This window comes from Pipistrellus hanaki (assembly GCF_964339955.1).
Source record: "Pipistrellus hanaki genome assembly, chromosome: 2".
Classification (NCBI taxonomy): Eukaryota; Metazoa; Chordata; class Mammalia; order Chiroptera; family Vespertilionidae; genus Pipistrellus; species Pipistrellus hanaki.
In genome coordinates, this window is record NC_140504.1 from 194,971,358 (window position 1) to 194,986,382 (window position 15,025).

Sequence of the window (15,025 nt, forward strand, 5' to 3'; positions counted from 1 at the left end):
GGCAGATGGAGGGCAGACTGAGACAGAAAACAGCCCCCTGATCATTTAGAGAGCCACAGTCTGCAGCACCTCTCCTCACATGGCTGACACTGCGTTCAGCGTGGCACACCATCTGCCAGTGCTGGAATCCACCCTTTGGCCCTGACACTGCTGAAGCTGCCAAGCACTGAGCAGGAGGGAACGTTGGATGGGGGACTTGAGGAAGAGGGGGAAAGGTTTTCCAAAGAATTTTAAGTGGTACTATTATATTGTATTTTAAATTATTTCCTGGAAATTTAAAAATGCGTGAAGAGATGCAGTGAATCAAAAGCCTTTAAAAAGTGAGCTGTTTTCCTCCAGCAAGTATGCAGATGTGGCCTGACTTTCTGGCCCCAGCAAGCAAGCAGCTGCCATCCCTGCCATGTGGCCGCCATCAGCACTCCAGCAGATCAAGGCCTTGGCACCTGCAGGAGCTCTCTTCGGGGCTTCCTGCTGTCCCAGATGGTTCCTCCTGTCCTCCTATCCCTGCACACTGGCATTCTGGTGGCTTCTGTATCTGGGCAGGAAATGATGGGGAGGACATGACCTGACATCTACTCTGATTATCCCAGGATCGTTCATTCCATCGGTGTGCCAAGAACCAACATTCCTATCATCACCCAGCATACCTCAGACATTCTCAAGTTCTTTTCAATCAAGGCCAACACATACTGTGATAGGGGAAGTGTCATCCGTACAGCACAGCACCTTAGGAGAGAATGTGGATGAAAACCGTGGCCCTCTTGTTCCCCAGGCCTCACCATAGTCCTTCTTTTCCACTTGGCAGGAGATCCAGGCCACCTGGTATGAGAAACTGCACGAGTGGGAGGACGCCCTTGTGGCCTATGATAAGAAAATGGACACCAACAAGGATGACCCGGAGCTGATGCTGGGCCGCATGCGCTGCCTCGAGGCCCTGGGGGAATGGTGAGCTGCAGCGGGGTGATGGCCCAGTGGCTGCTGGAGAAGTCCTGTCCCCCAAACAGAGTTCTCTAAGTTTGCTTCCTTTGGTATTTTCCCATGAATATTTCTGTCTCTGTTCTGTCTCAGTGCTAAATAGAAAAAGGGTTCTTTAAAAAAACAAACAAACAAACAAAAACTTAGACTTTATCATGCTCTGGGACAGGACAGGCTTGGGTTGTGCTCTGGATCTGCTCCTGCTCCTTCCATCTGCCTCTTGACCTTGACTGACTGATGAAGACCACATAGGTCTTCTTTGTTAGCACTTGCCAGTGAGTTTAGGAAAAAACAAATGGCCGCCTCTTCAGGTGCTTCGACTTTCCTGAATGCTTGCTTACATGGCCAGCCCCAGGCCAGGCTCCGGGTGTAAAAAAGACAGAAAACAAGGCCTCCGTTGTGAGGTGGGCCAGCCAAACACATAACAGATAGTTACTAACGCCTGAGCGAAGGTGGCCATGGTATGAGCTCTCGACTTTACAAGACCCGAAGGCTAATCATGCAGTTCCCTCTGGAGGAAGGGCCGAGGTTGGGAGGCAGGTGAAGGAGAGAGGGGAGAGGGAAAAGGAGTTCTAGGAAAAAGCAACAGCGGTGCTCAGTTGAGAACACTTGCCTACGTCTTGCTTTGGGGAATTTATGGAGACGGTGAAGAAAAAATGGTTTTCATCTGTTGTTTAGCATCAAGTGCAGTTTTTTTTAAATAATAAAAAAACAACCCAAAACCGGTTTGGCTCAGTGGATAGAGCGTTGGCCTACAGCCTGAAAGGTCCCAGGTTCGATTCCGGTCAAGGGCCTGTACCTTGGTTGCGGGCACATCACCAGTAGGGGGTGTGCAAGAGGCAGCTGATCGATGATTCTCTCTCATCGATGTTTCTCTCTCTATCCCTCTCTCTTCCTCTCTGTAAAAAATCAATAAAATATACATATTTTTTTAATTAAAAAAAAAGATGCCATACTCCAGTCATTAAATAGTTTAACTACAGTTTTAAATAGTTAAAATGCCATACCACTTTTCCTCATGAGCAGATTATCTGATCTTCTGTTGGACATAGAATGGTCCTCCATTCGTTCATTCAGCCAGTAAGTATTGAGCACTTTTTCTTTGCCAGCATCTATGCCAGGCCCCTGGAGCAGACTACCAGGCTGTTGTAATGCAGCGTGAATACAGTTACACAGGGAAGTCCAGGGAACTGTGGAAGGTTCAAGAAAGCTTCCAGTTGGGAGTGATAACCTACTTGGACCTGTGCAGTGAGGAAGAGCAAGCAATGTAGATTCAAGGTTCTGAAAGTTCAGTATGGCTGGAAGGTCAGTTGTGATGGGGAAAGAGGTAAAAGGTGAGCAGAAGAAGTAGGCAGGGACCGTAGCATGTGTGTGTGACGTATAGGCCAAGTTAGGCATTGGGGCTTTAACCTAAGAGCTACTGGGCAGCTATCCAAATATTTGAAGAGCCATAATTGACAGGTTTATTTTATAAAAAGACCCGTTAGGGGCAAATTGAAGATGATTAAAAGAATGCCATGGAGATAGTAAGACAAGTTCAGAGGCTGTCCAAGAGGAGAGATGATGGTGGCAAACAGGGAAAGATGAAGCAGTGGGAATGGAGAAGGGCTGGATCCAGAAATGTTTAGGAGGTGGCTTTAGCGGGATCTGGTCACCTTACAGGGGTCCCTGATTGGAGAGCGTGCAGCCTGGGCTGAGGGAACTCCCTCATCCCTCCCCCGCTTATGCACTAGTTTAGTATAAATGTCACAACCTCACATCAAAGTCTTTTGCGTTGTAATCTCAGCCCACTTCTTCAGCCCATTTCTCAGTGACCTATGCCTCAGAATCTGTGCTCTGGCCAAACTATTTGCTCTTCTCCAAACCCCACAGAATTTTTTCTCTGCATTTGTTCCTTCTGTTTCCTGAATTGCCTACATTTTCTTCTGCTCCTTTGCCTTGTTTTTGAAATCCTGCCTCATCATCCAAGGTCTACCTTTTCCTCCTTTGAAATCTTTCCTGGTTCCTTCCCCTCCCACCTTTTCTAAATTAAAGACAACGACTTTCCTTAGATGGGTTAAGTATGAACAGCTTGGATATATGAGAAGAGATCTTAGATCAATTTTCTCTAGTCCACCTATGTGACAGTTGGGAGACTGAGCATCTTAGAAGTTGGCACAGCCAGCCTGCGGTCTCCCAAGAGCCCTGTGATCCAGGTCTCCTGACACCGCAGTACTCAGTCCCATTTACCTCGGACCTCTTGGGTTCTTTCCAGTTTTATAATCACCTATAAAGTATAAGTGGCAGTGATGCTGACCAAGGGATTTAAGAATGCAGCAGACTAAAAGATTTTTAAAAGAGATGAAGAAGCAGAATTCTTTTCCTGATTATATGAAGATTCCTTACGTGGTTTATTCAGTCAGTTCAGTTAGAGTATAATTTTTAAATTGCTTTTGCTTCGAGTATATATCCTGAACATGTCTGAGGCAGGTGTTCACTAGAGTTAGAATGATCTAGGGCTACCACTGAGCTAAGCCCCTACCTTTGTGCCCATATTCATCTGTCTCTAGGAAGCTGAACTACAGGAGTCAGCCTCCAGCCCCATAATGCACTCAGCCACAGCTGCAGCCAAAGTGAGCCTCGGTAAACCCCCTCACCACACTTTGCCTTAGATGGCCTCTGGAGCCTTGAGAACAGGTTATTTGGAGTCAGCCAATCACTTAGATGTTCTAAGTTTGCTGCTGCTCTACTGGTAGGAAAGTCAAAGTCCTAGGATGAAGCCTTTACCTATTCCTCCCTCGTGCGCAGTGAGAAAGCAGATCCTCATGTTTTCCCCACACACAGTCTCACATTTTTCATTAATTTGATTTTGTTCTCTCCCCCCCCCGCCCCCGTCCCTCCCCTCCCCCCCTCCACTGCCTTTGAGATTTAGGACTCGTATATTCTGCATTCTTTTTTTCTTTTTCATGCTTACTTTAACAAATACTGTGGGAGAGGAACCCCACCTCCCTGGGTAGAGTTCTGACAATTGTTGACACAGCCGCAGCTTTGAAGGCGGCGCCTGTGTCCACTGTCAGGGCCCCCTTCCCAGGATGCTGCTCATGCACTGCTTCCTGCCTGGTCTCCTGGGATAACATTCATAGTGTTTCACACTGAGCTTGCTCCCTGCCTCTACATGAAAAGCAAAGTTAACCCTTAGGCTCTCTGCTCAGAAAGGGGTAGATACCCTTACAAAAGGCTAGAGGGATGCTGAACTGTTTGTGACAACAAGCTTTGGATTCTATCCCTGCATCTTCCATCAAGGCATGTGCCTTTGTTCTCTCTCTCTCCCCTAAGCTCCAAGGGCCCTTCTTTTGCCTCTGTAATTCGTTTCCTGAGCCCACGCAGCCCAGCTGGCTCACTTTTAGACTTTCTAAATAAACTTCTGCTTTTATTTTTTTTTTGGGGGGGGGGGGGATGAGTACCAGAGTTTGTTGAGCATTACTCATAATCTCAATACCTCATAGTCTTTAGCCACACTCATGGTAATTGTGCAAACTTCTGAGAATAAGCAGCGTCTACCTATGACCATTGAAGAGCCTTCTTCTTCGGTGCAGATCGATTTCATTTGAGTTTCATTTCAGCCTGCAGCCATTGGTATAATACTTCAAAGAGCCAGTTCTCCCTATAGCTTTGAGCTAAAAATGAATGTCCAGATGTGTCTCTTCAGATTGCTTTCTCTCTAGGCCTGCCAAAGGGAATGAGCTGGAGTGCATTGGCATGCGAGAGAGGGTATTTAATATTTATGAAGGGGCCAGATGTTCAGGACATCTCACATCGCATCAAGTTAGACATGGTCTCTATCTTCGATAAACTCACTGTCAGATAAATTATGCGTACCAGGCCATAAGAACAACAAATTGCCAGTCACTTCTCTGTCATGTGACCCAGTTGAAAGTGCTTTTTATTTAAAGACTCCTGGTTCAAGGCAGGTCCCTATCATCCGATTCCTCTGTGGCCGCCAGCTAACCCAACAGGCAAAAAGAACAGCGAGTTACAGAGATGATTTTGGTTAACTCAAGTGTATAATTCTTTTCCTCCAGGGGGCAGCTCCACCAGCAGTGCTGTGAAAAGTGGACCCTGGTTAATGATGAGACCCAAGCCAAGATGGCCCGGATGGCTGCTGCAGCTGCATGGGGTTTAGGTAAGGCTTCCCTCAGAGGCACCTAGTCAGTGCGGGCAGAGAGAGGCTGGGTGCTCACATCGGAAAGCAGGTACTGCAGCTGTAGGTAGGATGTCAGATCTGCAAAGGTGTCAAACAGTCTGTGCACCTCTGTTTTTTACATCTGTTCCTACCGGATGGTTTTGGCTAACTTGTTAGACTTGGGTAAAAATGGCTTTGCACGGGGAAGCCAAGGAAAGCAGTGAGCAAGCATCAAAATTCAGATAATTTAGTGAGGTGTATTGGTTTGGTTTTGGGTTTGCCTTTTGCTTTAAACAAGTTTCTGGTTTATTTTCTCTCTTGTTAAAGAAACCCCAAGGTAGGAATTCCCAGACTAGTATTCTGTCTCCATTGTCGTTAGCCTTTTTCCATATTTCTGCTTTGCATGGGGCCTCTGTGTTCAGTCTACCTCACAATCCAGTACAGCTGCTGGAGCTCCACCCACCGTGTCTTTAACCCAAGCAGGAACAAAGAGAGAAGATAGCTGTCTGTCTCCTTTTACTTCTTAACTTTCCCAACATAGACCAGTACAAAAGTGAAGACGATCATATAATGAGCCCCCATATGCCTTTCACTATCTCTAACAATTATAAACATTTTAACAATTTTGTTTTCTCCCTTCTCCTCCTTGCTGCCTGCCTTACTCCCATTCTTTAAATATTTTAAAGCAGCCGAAACCAGTTTGGCTCAGTGGTAGAGCGTTGGTCTGCGAACTGAAAGGTCCCGGTCCGATTCCGGTCAGGGGCATGTACATTGGTTGCGGGCACATCCCCGGTAGTGGGTGTGCAAGAGGCAGCTGGTCGATGTTTCTCTCTCATCGACATTTCTAGCTCTCTATCTCTCTCCCTTCCTCTCTGTAAAATATCAATAAAATACATTTAAAATATATATATATTTTAAAGCAGAGGTTTCCTTTTAACCCCCACAAACTATAGGTTTCTGACCTCAACCCCCAGTTGAGAGGATTGCCAGTGTCGGTTCCAGAGACATTAACGAGAGGGGAAGGATCCATAGGATGTTGCAGGAGAAGAGCTTCACCCGTCAAGTCCTGAGGAAGGTTACATAACCTTCCGCCCCCGTTCCATCCCTCTGGAGTCACAGAGCTTATAGCCTTTCCTTTCATGAGCTCTGGGCTGGATCCAAAGCATTTTTCAAAAATCAATTACTTCCTGAGGAGTCATTGTTTGCTATTTTGCTTTTACCCAGAGGCATAGAGGATGGATGAGCTACTGGGCTGGAGGGAAAGGCAGGAAAATGCCTTATGAAATTGGCAGCCCCGCAGTTTGCAGCTAACGAAGCTGATATCTTTTCTGCAGATGGTCTTGGAACTCCTGGCATTCGATGCACGCTCACCCCGCCAGGGGAAGCCATTCCGGCTGCATTCCTGGCTGCAGCCATTTTCCCACTCGGCCACGACACAGGCTACTGTGCCATGACCTAGCCCATCTTTCTATTTATCTCCTCCCTCCCGAGGCAAAGGTGCTGCCAGAGTGAGACAGGCAAACTATGTGTCTAATCCTGCCCCCCTGTCCTGTTGATGGCCATTTTCAGCTGTTAAGGGGAAAATGTGGTTTCCAATGTACCGTTGAAGTGGGAGAGGCTTCACTAGTGAGGACAAAGCCATTCCATCTCACCCAGAGAGACCTGAGCGGGTCCTCCAGGTGAACGAGGTACTGCATCAAACCCTCTTGTCATGCGGGCTTCGCACTCGGGCCGTTCCGCCCATCTTTCATGGAGCTCCCTGGGGCAGCGTGGAGTCCTGTGTTCAGAAGACGGACGTGGCTTTGTTTGTGGGTGTGGCTTGCTCAGCCTCAGAGTGTAGAGGGTTCTCTGGAGGATTTTGATAGAGCAGGCTCAAGTTTGTCTTGTTTGAACCTCAAGCTAAATGCAAGTAACAATGACAGGGTCTCTTTGAGATGCTGCCTTTAGCCTAGGAAGTTGGCCACCCTAATGCTTCTCTTCCCCCCACTGTGTGTGTGCGTGTGTGTGTTTGTGTGTGTGTGTGTGTGTGTGTGTGTGTGTGTAGGTCAATGGGACAGCATGGAGGAATACACCTGTATGATCCCTCGGGACACCCACGATGGGGCATTTTACAGAGCCGTGCTGGCACTACATCAGGACCTCTTCTCCTTGGCACAGCAGGTAAAAACCACATGTGTACTCAGACCATCTAGCAAAGACAAGGTAATTTTGTGTGGCCTGTCAGTTCCTAGGCACACGGTGCCCGTGCAAACAGGCCGCCGCCCTTCAGCTCTGGAGTCCGGCTCAGTGAGCTCAGAGAGCACAACACTCAGAAGAAGCAGACTGCCAGCACATTAGCCGGGGCCACTTTCCCTGAGAGGGGGACAAGTGTGTTCCGGAAGGGACCATTTCATCGCTTTTGGAGTTAGCTTCTTGGATGCAGTTCCATCACTGCATCCTTCTTACCACCTTGCCTTGGCGGTCCTTGTCGTAGAGAGAAACTGTCTGTTTCCTCAGCCATCCCCCTCTGCAGCCGAAATCAGTCACAGGTTTCTCCTGGTTCTGTAGCGGTGTGGCACGTTGGTGACCTTCCAGAAAAGCCAATGCTTTATTTGAAAGCCCTGTGCTGCCTTGCAGAATGACATAATGAAGTAATCACATCCACCCTGTGGGCACCGGGGGCTGTCTTGAATGAGGTGCTCGGGTAAATGACCTGAGCAGTTAAAGGATGGATGTAGTAATTAACCTTAAACATTCAAACAAGGAAAAGCTCCGCATGATGGGTTTTTAACTGGAGAAACGGAGGAGGCTGCAATACAGTCCCTTGGCCGTCTCTGGGGCCTTGATTTAGTGACAAGAACTGAGACGTGGGCCATCCAGTCACTGGCCCAAAGGCCTGTGTCTACATGAAGAGGCTGGGCATTCTCCTCCCAATGTCAGAGGCACTCTCATGAGGACAGATGCTTCTCAGCCAGAGATGACCCACCCCACCCCAAACCATGTGCGTGTTTGCACACTCCATTTTCACAAACGTGACCCACATTGTCCTCTTGATATGCAAGAGCATGGTGATTCTAATCATACGTTTCCCCTCCCTCGTTACCCAAGATTTGGGGTGTCATCATAGATGGTAAGCCTTTGGCTGCCATACATTTCTGCCTTTTCCAAGAAACCAGTACTCTTCTCTTGCCATTCAGCTCTAGGAAGAGGTTTCTTCCCTTCTTTGGTGAATTTTTCTCTTTATCATTGGAATTGAAGCAAGACAGGTAACTTCTGCAGCTTGTTGAAAAGCCTGACAATAACAGCACTACCCTTAGCTCCCAAGACCAGCACTCAATTCCAGGGGCTCCCTGTTTCTCTCCTAGTGCATCGACAAAGCCAGGGACCTGCTGGATGCTGAGCTAACTGCTATGGCGGGAGAGAGCTACAGTCGGGCGTACGGGGTGAGTATCGTTTTAGAGGCCCAGTCAGCTCTTCTTTCAGAGTGGGCTGCTGAGGACTCGCTGGCTGCTGAGCACATGCCTGCGTGTTCTCAGCAGATACCCTGCACCAGGAGTGACTGAAGTGAAGCCTGCCTTTTGGATGTGCATGTAGTGCTCAGTTGGAATGTGATTTGCTTTCGTCAGGCCATGGTTTCTTGCCATATGCTGTCCGAGCTGGAGGAGGTTATCCAGTACAAGCTCGTCCCCGAGCGACGCGAGATCATCCGCCAGATCTGGTGGGAGCGGCTGCAGGTGAGCCTGGTAGAAAGCCCTACGCGGCTAGCCCGCCCTCCTCACAGGCTTGTTTGCTTCGAAGCACTCAAAGGCTTTTCACCTGAGCCTTTAGCTATGAGGACTACCGCGTTCCAGCCTCCTTTTATTCTTCTCTGGGAATAGGAGAAAATGTCTTTTTTTTTAAGTTGTTTATTTTATTTTATTTTATTTTATTTTATTGATTTCAGAGAGTAAGGGAGAGGGAGGGAGAATGATAGAGAAACATCAATGATGAGAGAGAATCACTGATCAGATGCCTCCTGCATGCCCCACATTGGGGATGGAGCCTGCAACCTGGGCATTCCATGCCCTGACCAGGAATTGATCCATGACCTCAGATTCATAGATCGACACTCAACCTCTGATCCATGCCAGCCAGGCGAAGAAAATGTCTTTAATAAGTAGCACTTAAGGTCACTGGTTGAGAAACTTCACCTCAAAATCAGTGGCTCTCAGTTTTAGCTGCACAATAATGTGAGCTGGAGAGCTTTTAGGAATTCAGACACCCAGGCTACTTCCCAGACCAAATAAATCCAAACTTCTGGGGATAGACCAGGAGTAGCATCTCCTTAGCCTACCCAGATGATCCCAGTGGGTGGCCAGCAGTGACCACCACAACTCTAAGCCCAGTCGCTGGGCACCTGCATCCAGCTCTTCCCGTGGCGTTGCCTGATGTTCTCATTGACCAGGGCCTGTCGGGTACAGTTCCTCAGGTCATCGTCATCCCATGATCTCTAGTCAGACTTTTTCACAGAAGTGTCCCGTCCTAGAGAAGCTTTTCCATGTCCTCTGTCAGTGTTTTCATCATGCATTCTGATCATGTTAGCATGTGGAATTATCGGTTCCAGGTCTGGGATTCAGCAATCTTTTTTTTTTTTTTTTTTTTTACAGAGAGGAAGAGAGAGAGAGAGAGAGTTAGAAACATCGATGAGAGAGAAACATCGATCAGCTGTCTCCTGCACACCCCCTATTGGGGATGTGCCCGCAACCAAAGTACATGCCTTTGACCAGAATCGAACCTGGGACCCTTCAGTCCGCAGACTGACGCTCTATCCACTGAGCCAAACTGCTTTCGGCTCAGCAGTCTTCAGTGTTCTCGGAAAGGGCAGTTCTCCCATGCCTTGAGCAGGTAGGAGGGGAAGTCCATCGGCAAAGACAGCCTTTCCCGCTTCAGAAGCCATTGTCCCCCTGCTTGTCATATTCAACCTCCTCAGTTGTAAACTGTTTCCTCTTGGCCCAGTGCACACCTAATGCCAGATTCTGTCTTCAGAATTTGGTCAATCCGGGTTGTGCTTCCAGGCTTCCAGGAGGCTGTGACAGAGCCTTTTGACTGCAGGCTGCATTCCTGCCTGAGCAGCTCAGGGCACATTCCACAGGAGAGGAAAGAGAAGCGGGCAGGAGATCGCCTGTGAATATAGTAGTCATTTATGCTTTGAAGCGAGCACATGTAGTTCCTTCACATGTTTTATTAGCAATTATGAAATGCCCAGTGAATGTTTTGATGGAAAATTGTCTGTTGGATACCAGAAAAGGGCTGCACAGAGCAAGCATTGCCCACTTGACTGGTACACACCCTGCCTTCTTAAGTGCCTGTAATGGGGCAAAGAGTTTCCAAACCAGAGATCTGGTGGATGTGCCCTGTGAACAGCGGGACTTGATCCAGTGAGAGATTTGGAAGGGGAGTGGACTAAATGAGACTTGGGGCGGGGAGACCCATGTCTGATTTTACTGTGTCCAAGATATCATCATCGTCTTAAGCCTTCACCATTCCAATCTCAGCACAGCAGGACATTTTTTGGCTCACCAGGGCCAAATCATTTCCACATCTGGGAGAAACGAGCAGATGGTGACGAGTCACCAAAACACTTACTCAGTATACATTTTCCTGTTTTTCTAACTTTCCAAATCACTTGTTTCTAAAGGGATAGAAAGATAATGGTTCAAGGCCTGAAAATAAAGCTTTAAATCTGTGGTTAGAAATTTGGCTTTTGTGGATGGCTTGCTATCAAAACACTGAGCCAACTGCCCAGGCTGGGAGATGGTCATGTTGAGCACAAGTCATCTACATTGAAATCCCCAGCCAGCATCTCCCTTGGGGCAGTGCGAGAGGTCAGCCCTAGTGGCACTGGGTCTCTTCTTGCCTTGGGTTCTTTATTTGGGCTCAGCCTGTGTCCTGTTTGTCACATTGAAAAGCCTGCCATCATTGCTCCCAGACTTTTAGACATATTTCCATGGCGAACAGCTCATTTGGCTTCATGGAATTCACTGGTGAACTGGTAGATCTCAAAAACCCATCTCTTCATCTCTCCTAATGGTAGTCTGACTATTTATCAGTGAAGTGTAAAAGGAGAAGCTCTTTTCACTTTCAAAGTCTTTGGATATAAAATTAGCTTAGCTTGATAATGATTAAGACACTTTTTTAATTTAAAAAAATATATATGTGAGAATGAATGAGGCACTTCCCTTATATGTATAGTTTTCAGTCTGAGACAAACAAAAATGAAGAGGAAAGACTTTTGCCGGGCCAGCATGGCTCAGTGGTTGAGCATCAACCTATGAACCAGATCATGGTTCGATTCCTGGTTAGGGCATGTGCCCATGTTGCGGGCTCAATCCTCAATGTCGGGCGTGCAGGAGACATTGATGTTTCTATCTCTCCCTCTCCCTCCCGCTCTCTGAAATCAATAAAAACATGGGGGGAGGGGCGGGAAGAGGAAAAACTGTAAACATAAGCAAGGACAAAAGTCCTAGTGCCAGTTTAGGCTTTAATAACCAGAGGTATAAGTGCTACCAACTTGTAAACAACACCATGTGAAATTTTAATTACTCACAGTTCTTTTTATTCTCAGGTTTTTGGACTTTGAATGACACATTTTAAATTTAATTTCTTTGTCAGCGATAGTCATCTTTAACTAGAGAGACTAAAGCAAAGAAAAAAGTTAACAATATATTTATAATTCAGAAAAGAAACTGAAATAATTTAAGTCCATTAACCTTCTCTGTAGCCCTATGAATCCGGTACTGTTTACTATATCCCATTTTACAGGTAAGTCACAGAACGTTCAGTAACCTGTCCAAAGTCACATAGATACTAAGTGAAAGAGTCAGGATTCACGTTCCCGAGTCCCTGTTCTCTGCTTCTCGAATTTTGAGGAGTCCCAGAGAGGGGTTTCAATCACAGTACCTGTCACTTGAGAAAGTTCAGATTATAAAATGAATCTCTTTCTGTTTCAGGGTGAATCTCGCTGTTGTTTGGGGGGAAGGGGTTTGAGTGAGGACACATGTAATCCTCACTTCTGAATGTTCCAGGGCTGCCAGCGCATTGTGGAGGACTGGCAGAAGATCCTGATGGTGCGGTCCCTTGTGGTCAGCCCGCATGAGGACATGAGGACCTGGCTCAAGTATGCAAGTCTGTGTGGCAAGAGTGGCAGGCTAGTGAGTAACCCCGCCCTCCCTGGGATGGGGGAAGCCAAGGGAGGCATGGCACGCTTGGTCCGGTTCTGTTTATACCCTGACCTCTCTTGTTTTTTAAGGCTCTTGCTCATAAAACCTTGGTGTTGCTCCTGGGAGTTGATCCGTCTCGGCAGCTGGACCATCCTCTGCCAACAGTTCACCCTCAGGTGACCTACGCCTACATGAAAAACATGTGGAAGAGTGCTCGCAAGGTCTGTATCTGATCCTCACCACGGGCCATGTCCTCCAGCAGGCTCACGGGCTCCGCCTCACTGCCGCCTCAATGGCGTCCACACCATTGTGTCAGGGACTTGCTCCTCCTGGGCAGCTATTTGGCCTGATTTCAAAAAGTAAATCCTATTCAGGGAGATGCCTATATACCATTGACCAAGCCAGTGATTTAATCACAGTTATATTAGCAAGCGGAATGTGCTGGAACACAGAAAAAGCACACTTTCTATCCCTCAGACAAGATGATTCGTTCAGTATCCAGAAGAGCAGCATGTTTGTGAAACACTCACGAGCTTTCACAAGACCAGTTTGGTGCTTCAGACCGCTTGTCTCCTTTCCTGTCAGCATTTGGGGATTCAAAAGCACCCAGCGTGTGATGCTGAAGCCAGTGGGGACTGGAAAGTCATCCTGCAGCCAGTGCAGGATTCCTCCTGCTTGATGTACGGACAGTCCTTGGGAGATGGATGTGCCTGGGGGATGAAAGTGGGGAGCGGGGAGGGCGTGGCTGTAGTTTCTATTAAGCAGTCTTCCTGCGTGGGGATGATGATGAACAGAAAGTAGGCCCTGGAGGCAGAGTGAGTACGTGCTGTGGCTCCTGCAGCCTCCTCCTGTGGAGCAGGCGGGGCCCACAGTGGGGCCTGCGGTGAGAAAGGAATGTGGAGCAGCCACCAGAGCCGTGGCTGCCAGAGAGCTGGTAAACCGCAGGCGTGTCTCTGCCCAAGGCGTACGTGGGAGATCCTTGGACCGGGTCTAGAAATTGACTTCTTTTGTGGCTTGTTGACCCTGTGACTGTGTCAGTCACCCAGAGTCGGGTGGACAGTCCTGCACCCAGGCACTGAGTCTTTGGGGTTCACTTCAATAGTAATGGCCCAAGTTGCCTTTTGTTTTCTGTTGTTGTTCTTTGGGTTTCTGTTTTTTCAGGCTCTGTAAGCCTCCCAAGCCAAAGCAGTTCTCATTCAAAGCCTGACCTTCCTCCGGGCAAATGGGAAAAGCAGAATGTGCTGGATCTGAATGTAGTCTGGTTTCTTTCCTAAGGTGTAGCCTCCAAGTCTTTGAATGTCTTGCCGAAGGCAGGCAGAAGGAGCCTTTGGCTAATATATCAATCAGGGAGTGGCTTCTTTCAACTTAGGACCACAGCCCAACTTCTCCAAATTAAGAACCCAAGTTCTGGTGGGAGACCATAAAACCACATGGATAAAATTTAGAAACCTATTTAAAGTTAGGAACTTGGACCTCAAGCCCAGAACTAGAGATGTAACATCTTCATAAGAGTTCAGGAGTACCCAAAGAAGACTGCCTTCTGAATAACTGTGTATTGAACAAGGACCTGTCTTCTGTGGGCTTCACTTCCCGCCTGTAAACAAGGACTCTCTCTGCCTGGCCTAAGGCAGATGCAGATGTCTGGGGAAGAGCAGCCCTGTTCTGCAGAAAGCGTCAGGCACCGGTGTATGAATGTAGTGTTTTCTCAGTCAAAATGCTTCACAGAATTTAGCAACAGGGTGCCCTTTCTTGAAATGTCTATTGTCTTGCCCAGAAACCCGCAGGCGTCAAGAACCAGGAATACCAGGCCCAGCTTAAACTTGGACCTGAGAGAAGCCCCTTCCAAGTGACAGTTCTGTATCTGTAAGGAGAAAGAATCATTATTTTCCTCCTCAGTTCCTGGAGTGGAGAAAAGAAAGCATTTTTAATTCCTTGCAAATAAGTTGCCTCCATGCCACAAAGTAGAGATATTAGATTCTCCCACATGGGACAAACTCACTGAATTTCATATTGGGCTTCAGATCCAAACTGACACCCAGCCGCTCCAGAGCATCCTCACGCAGGTGGGCAGAGTATTTTTGCTCAGCACCTTGTCTCATCTCCCAAACAGCGTGTCAACCATGGGCTCTGAACACATCTGGCACCGGTTCCCAGTTCAGTTCTCACCGCTGGATGTGCACCTAGTCACACGAGTGATGCCACCTTGTAGTGACTGACCTTTTCAGCACTGTCTCCCAATTCTTTGTTTTTTCTTCCCAATATGGTCAGTGTAGAAAGGAACCTAAAGGAACATTTTTTCACTTCCCAGCTGTGGGATGCTAATGTAGTTCATTTTTCAGAGCCAGTGGTGAGTGCTAGGACTCTGCGAAGGCAGCCGTCTGAGGGAAACGGGTGTCTCGTCAGCTTTTGGAACATGTGTGTCTGCCCTGTCCTCATGCACGGATCCACTGCCCGATAAAGAGTTTGTCACTCATTCTGGCTCTGGGTTAGCCCTAGCTCCTCTTTCATTTTTATTTTTTTATTTTTGAATCTTTTCAGTCAGGTTTCCAGTCTTCCTGCTTAAGAGGTCATTATGCAAGCTCAGGTAAAGTGCCTGACACATGGCCCATCACACATACTTCTTAAATGGTGTGTTTCCTATAGGCTGGAACCATAGGTTGGAGGCCAATATATGAATTCATAGTCAGGAGTTATGGTTGATCCATTATTC

At 47.6% G+C, this 15,025-nt stretch overlaps 1 protein-coding gene across 2 annotated transcripts in view; it reads left to right on the plus strand.

The window, feature by feature from the left end:
* Positions 1 to 15,025, plus strand: part of MTOR (mechanistic target of rapamycin kinase) — a 103,518-nt gene that overhangs the window by 65,635 nt on the left and 22,858 nt on the right. For both annotated transcript variants that reach the window (XM_084875269.1, XM_084875270.1), the window contains exons 30-36: positions 806 to 945; positions 5,037 to 5,137; positions 7,182 to 7,297; positions 8,482 to 8,559; positions 8,743 to 8,850; positions 12,181 to 12,306; positions 12,405 to 12,536. In XM_084875269.1, coding sequence (XP_084731395.1) covers positions 806 to 945; positions 5,037 to 5,137; positions 7,182 to 7,297; positions 8,482 to 8,559; positions 8,743 to 8,850; positions 12,181 to 12,306; positions 12,405 to 12,536 — 801 coding nt within the window. The remainder of the gene's footprint in view (positions 1 to 805; positions 946 to 5,036; positions 5,138 to 7,181; positions 7,298 to 8,481; positions 8,560 to 8,742; positions 8,851 to 12,180; positions 12,307 to 12,404; positions 12,537 to 15,025) is intronic.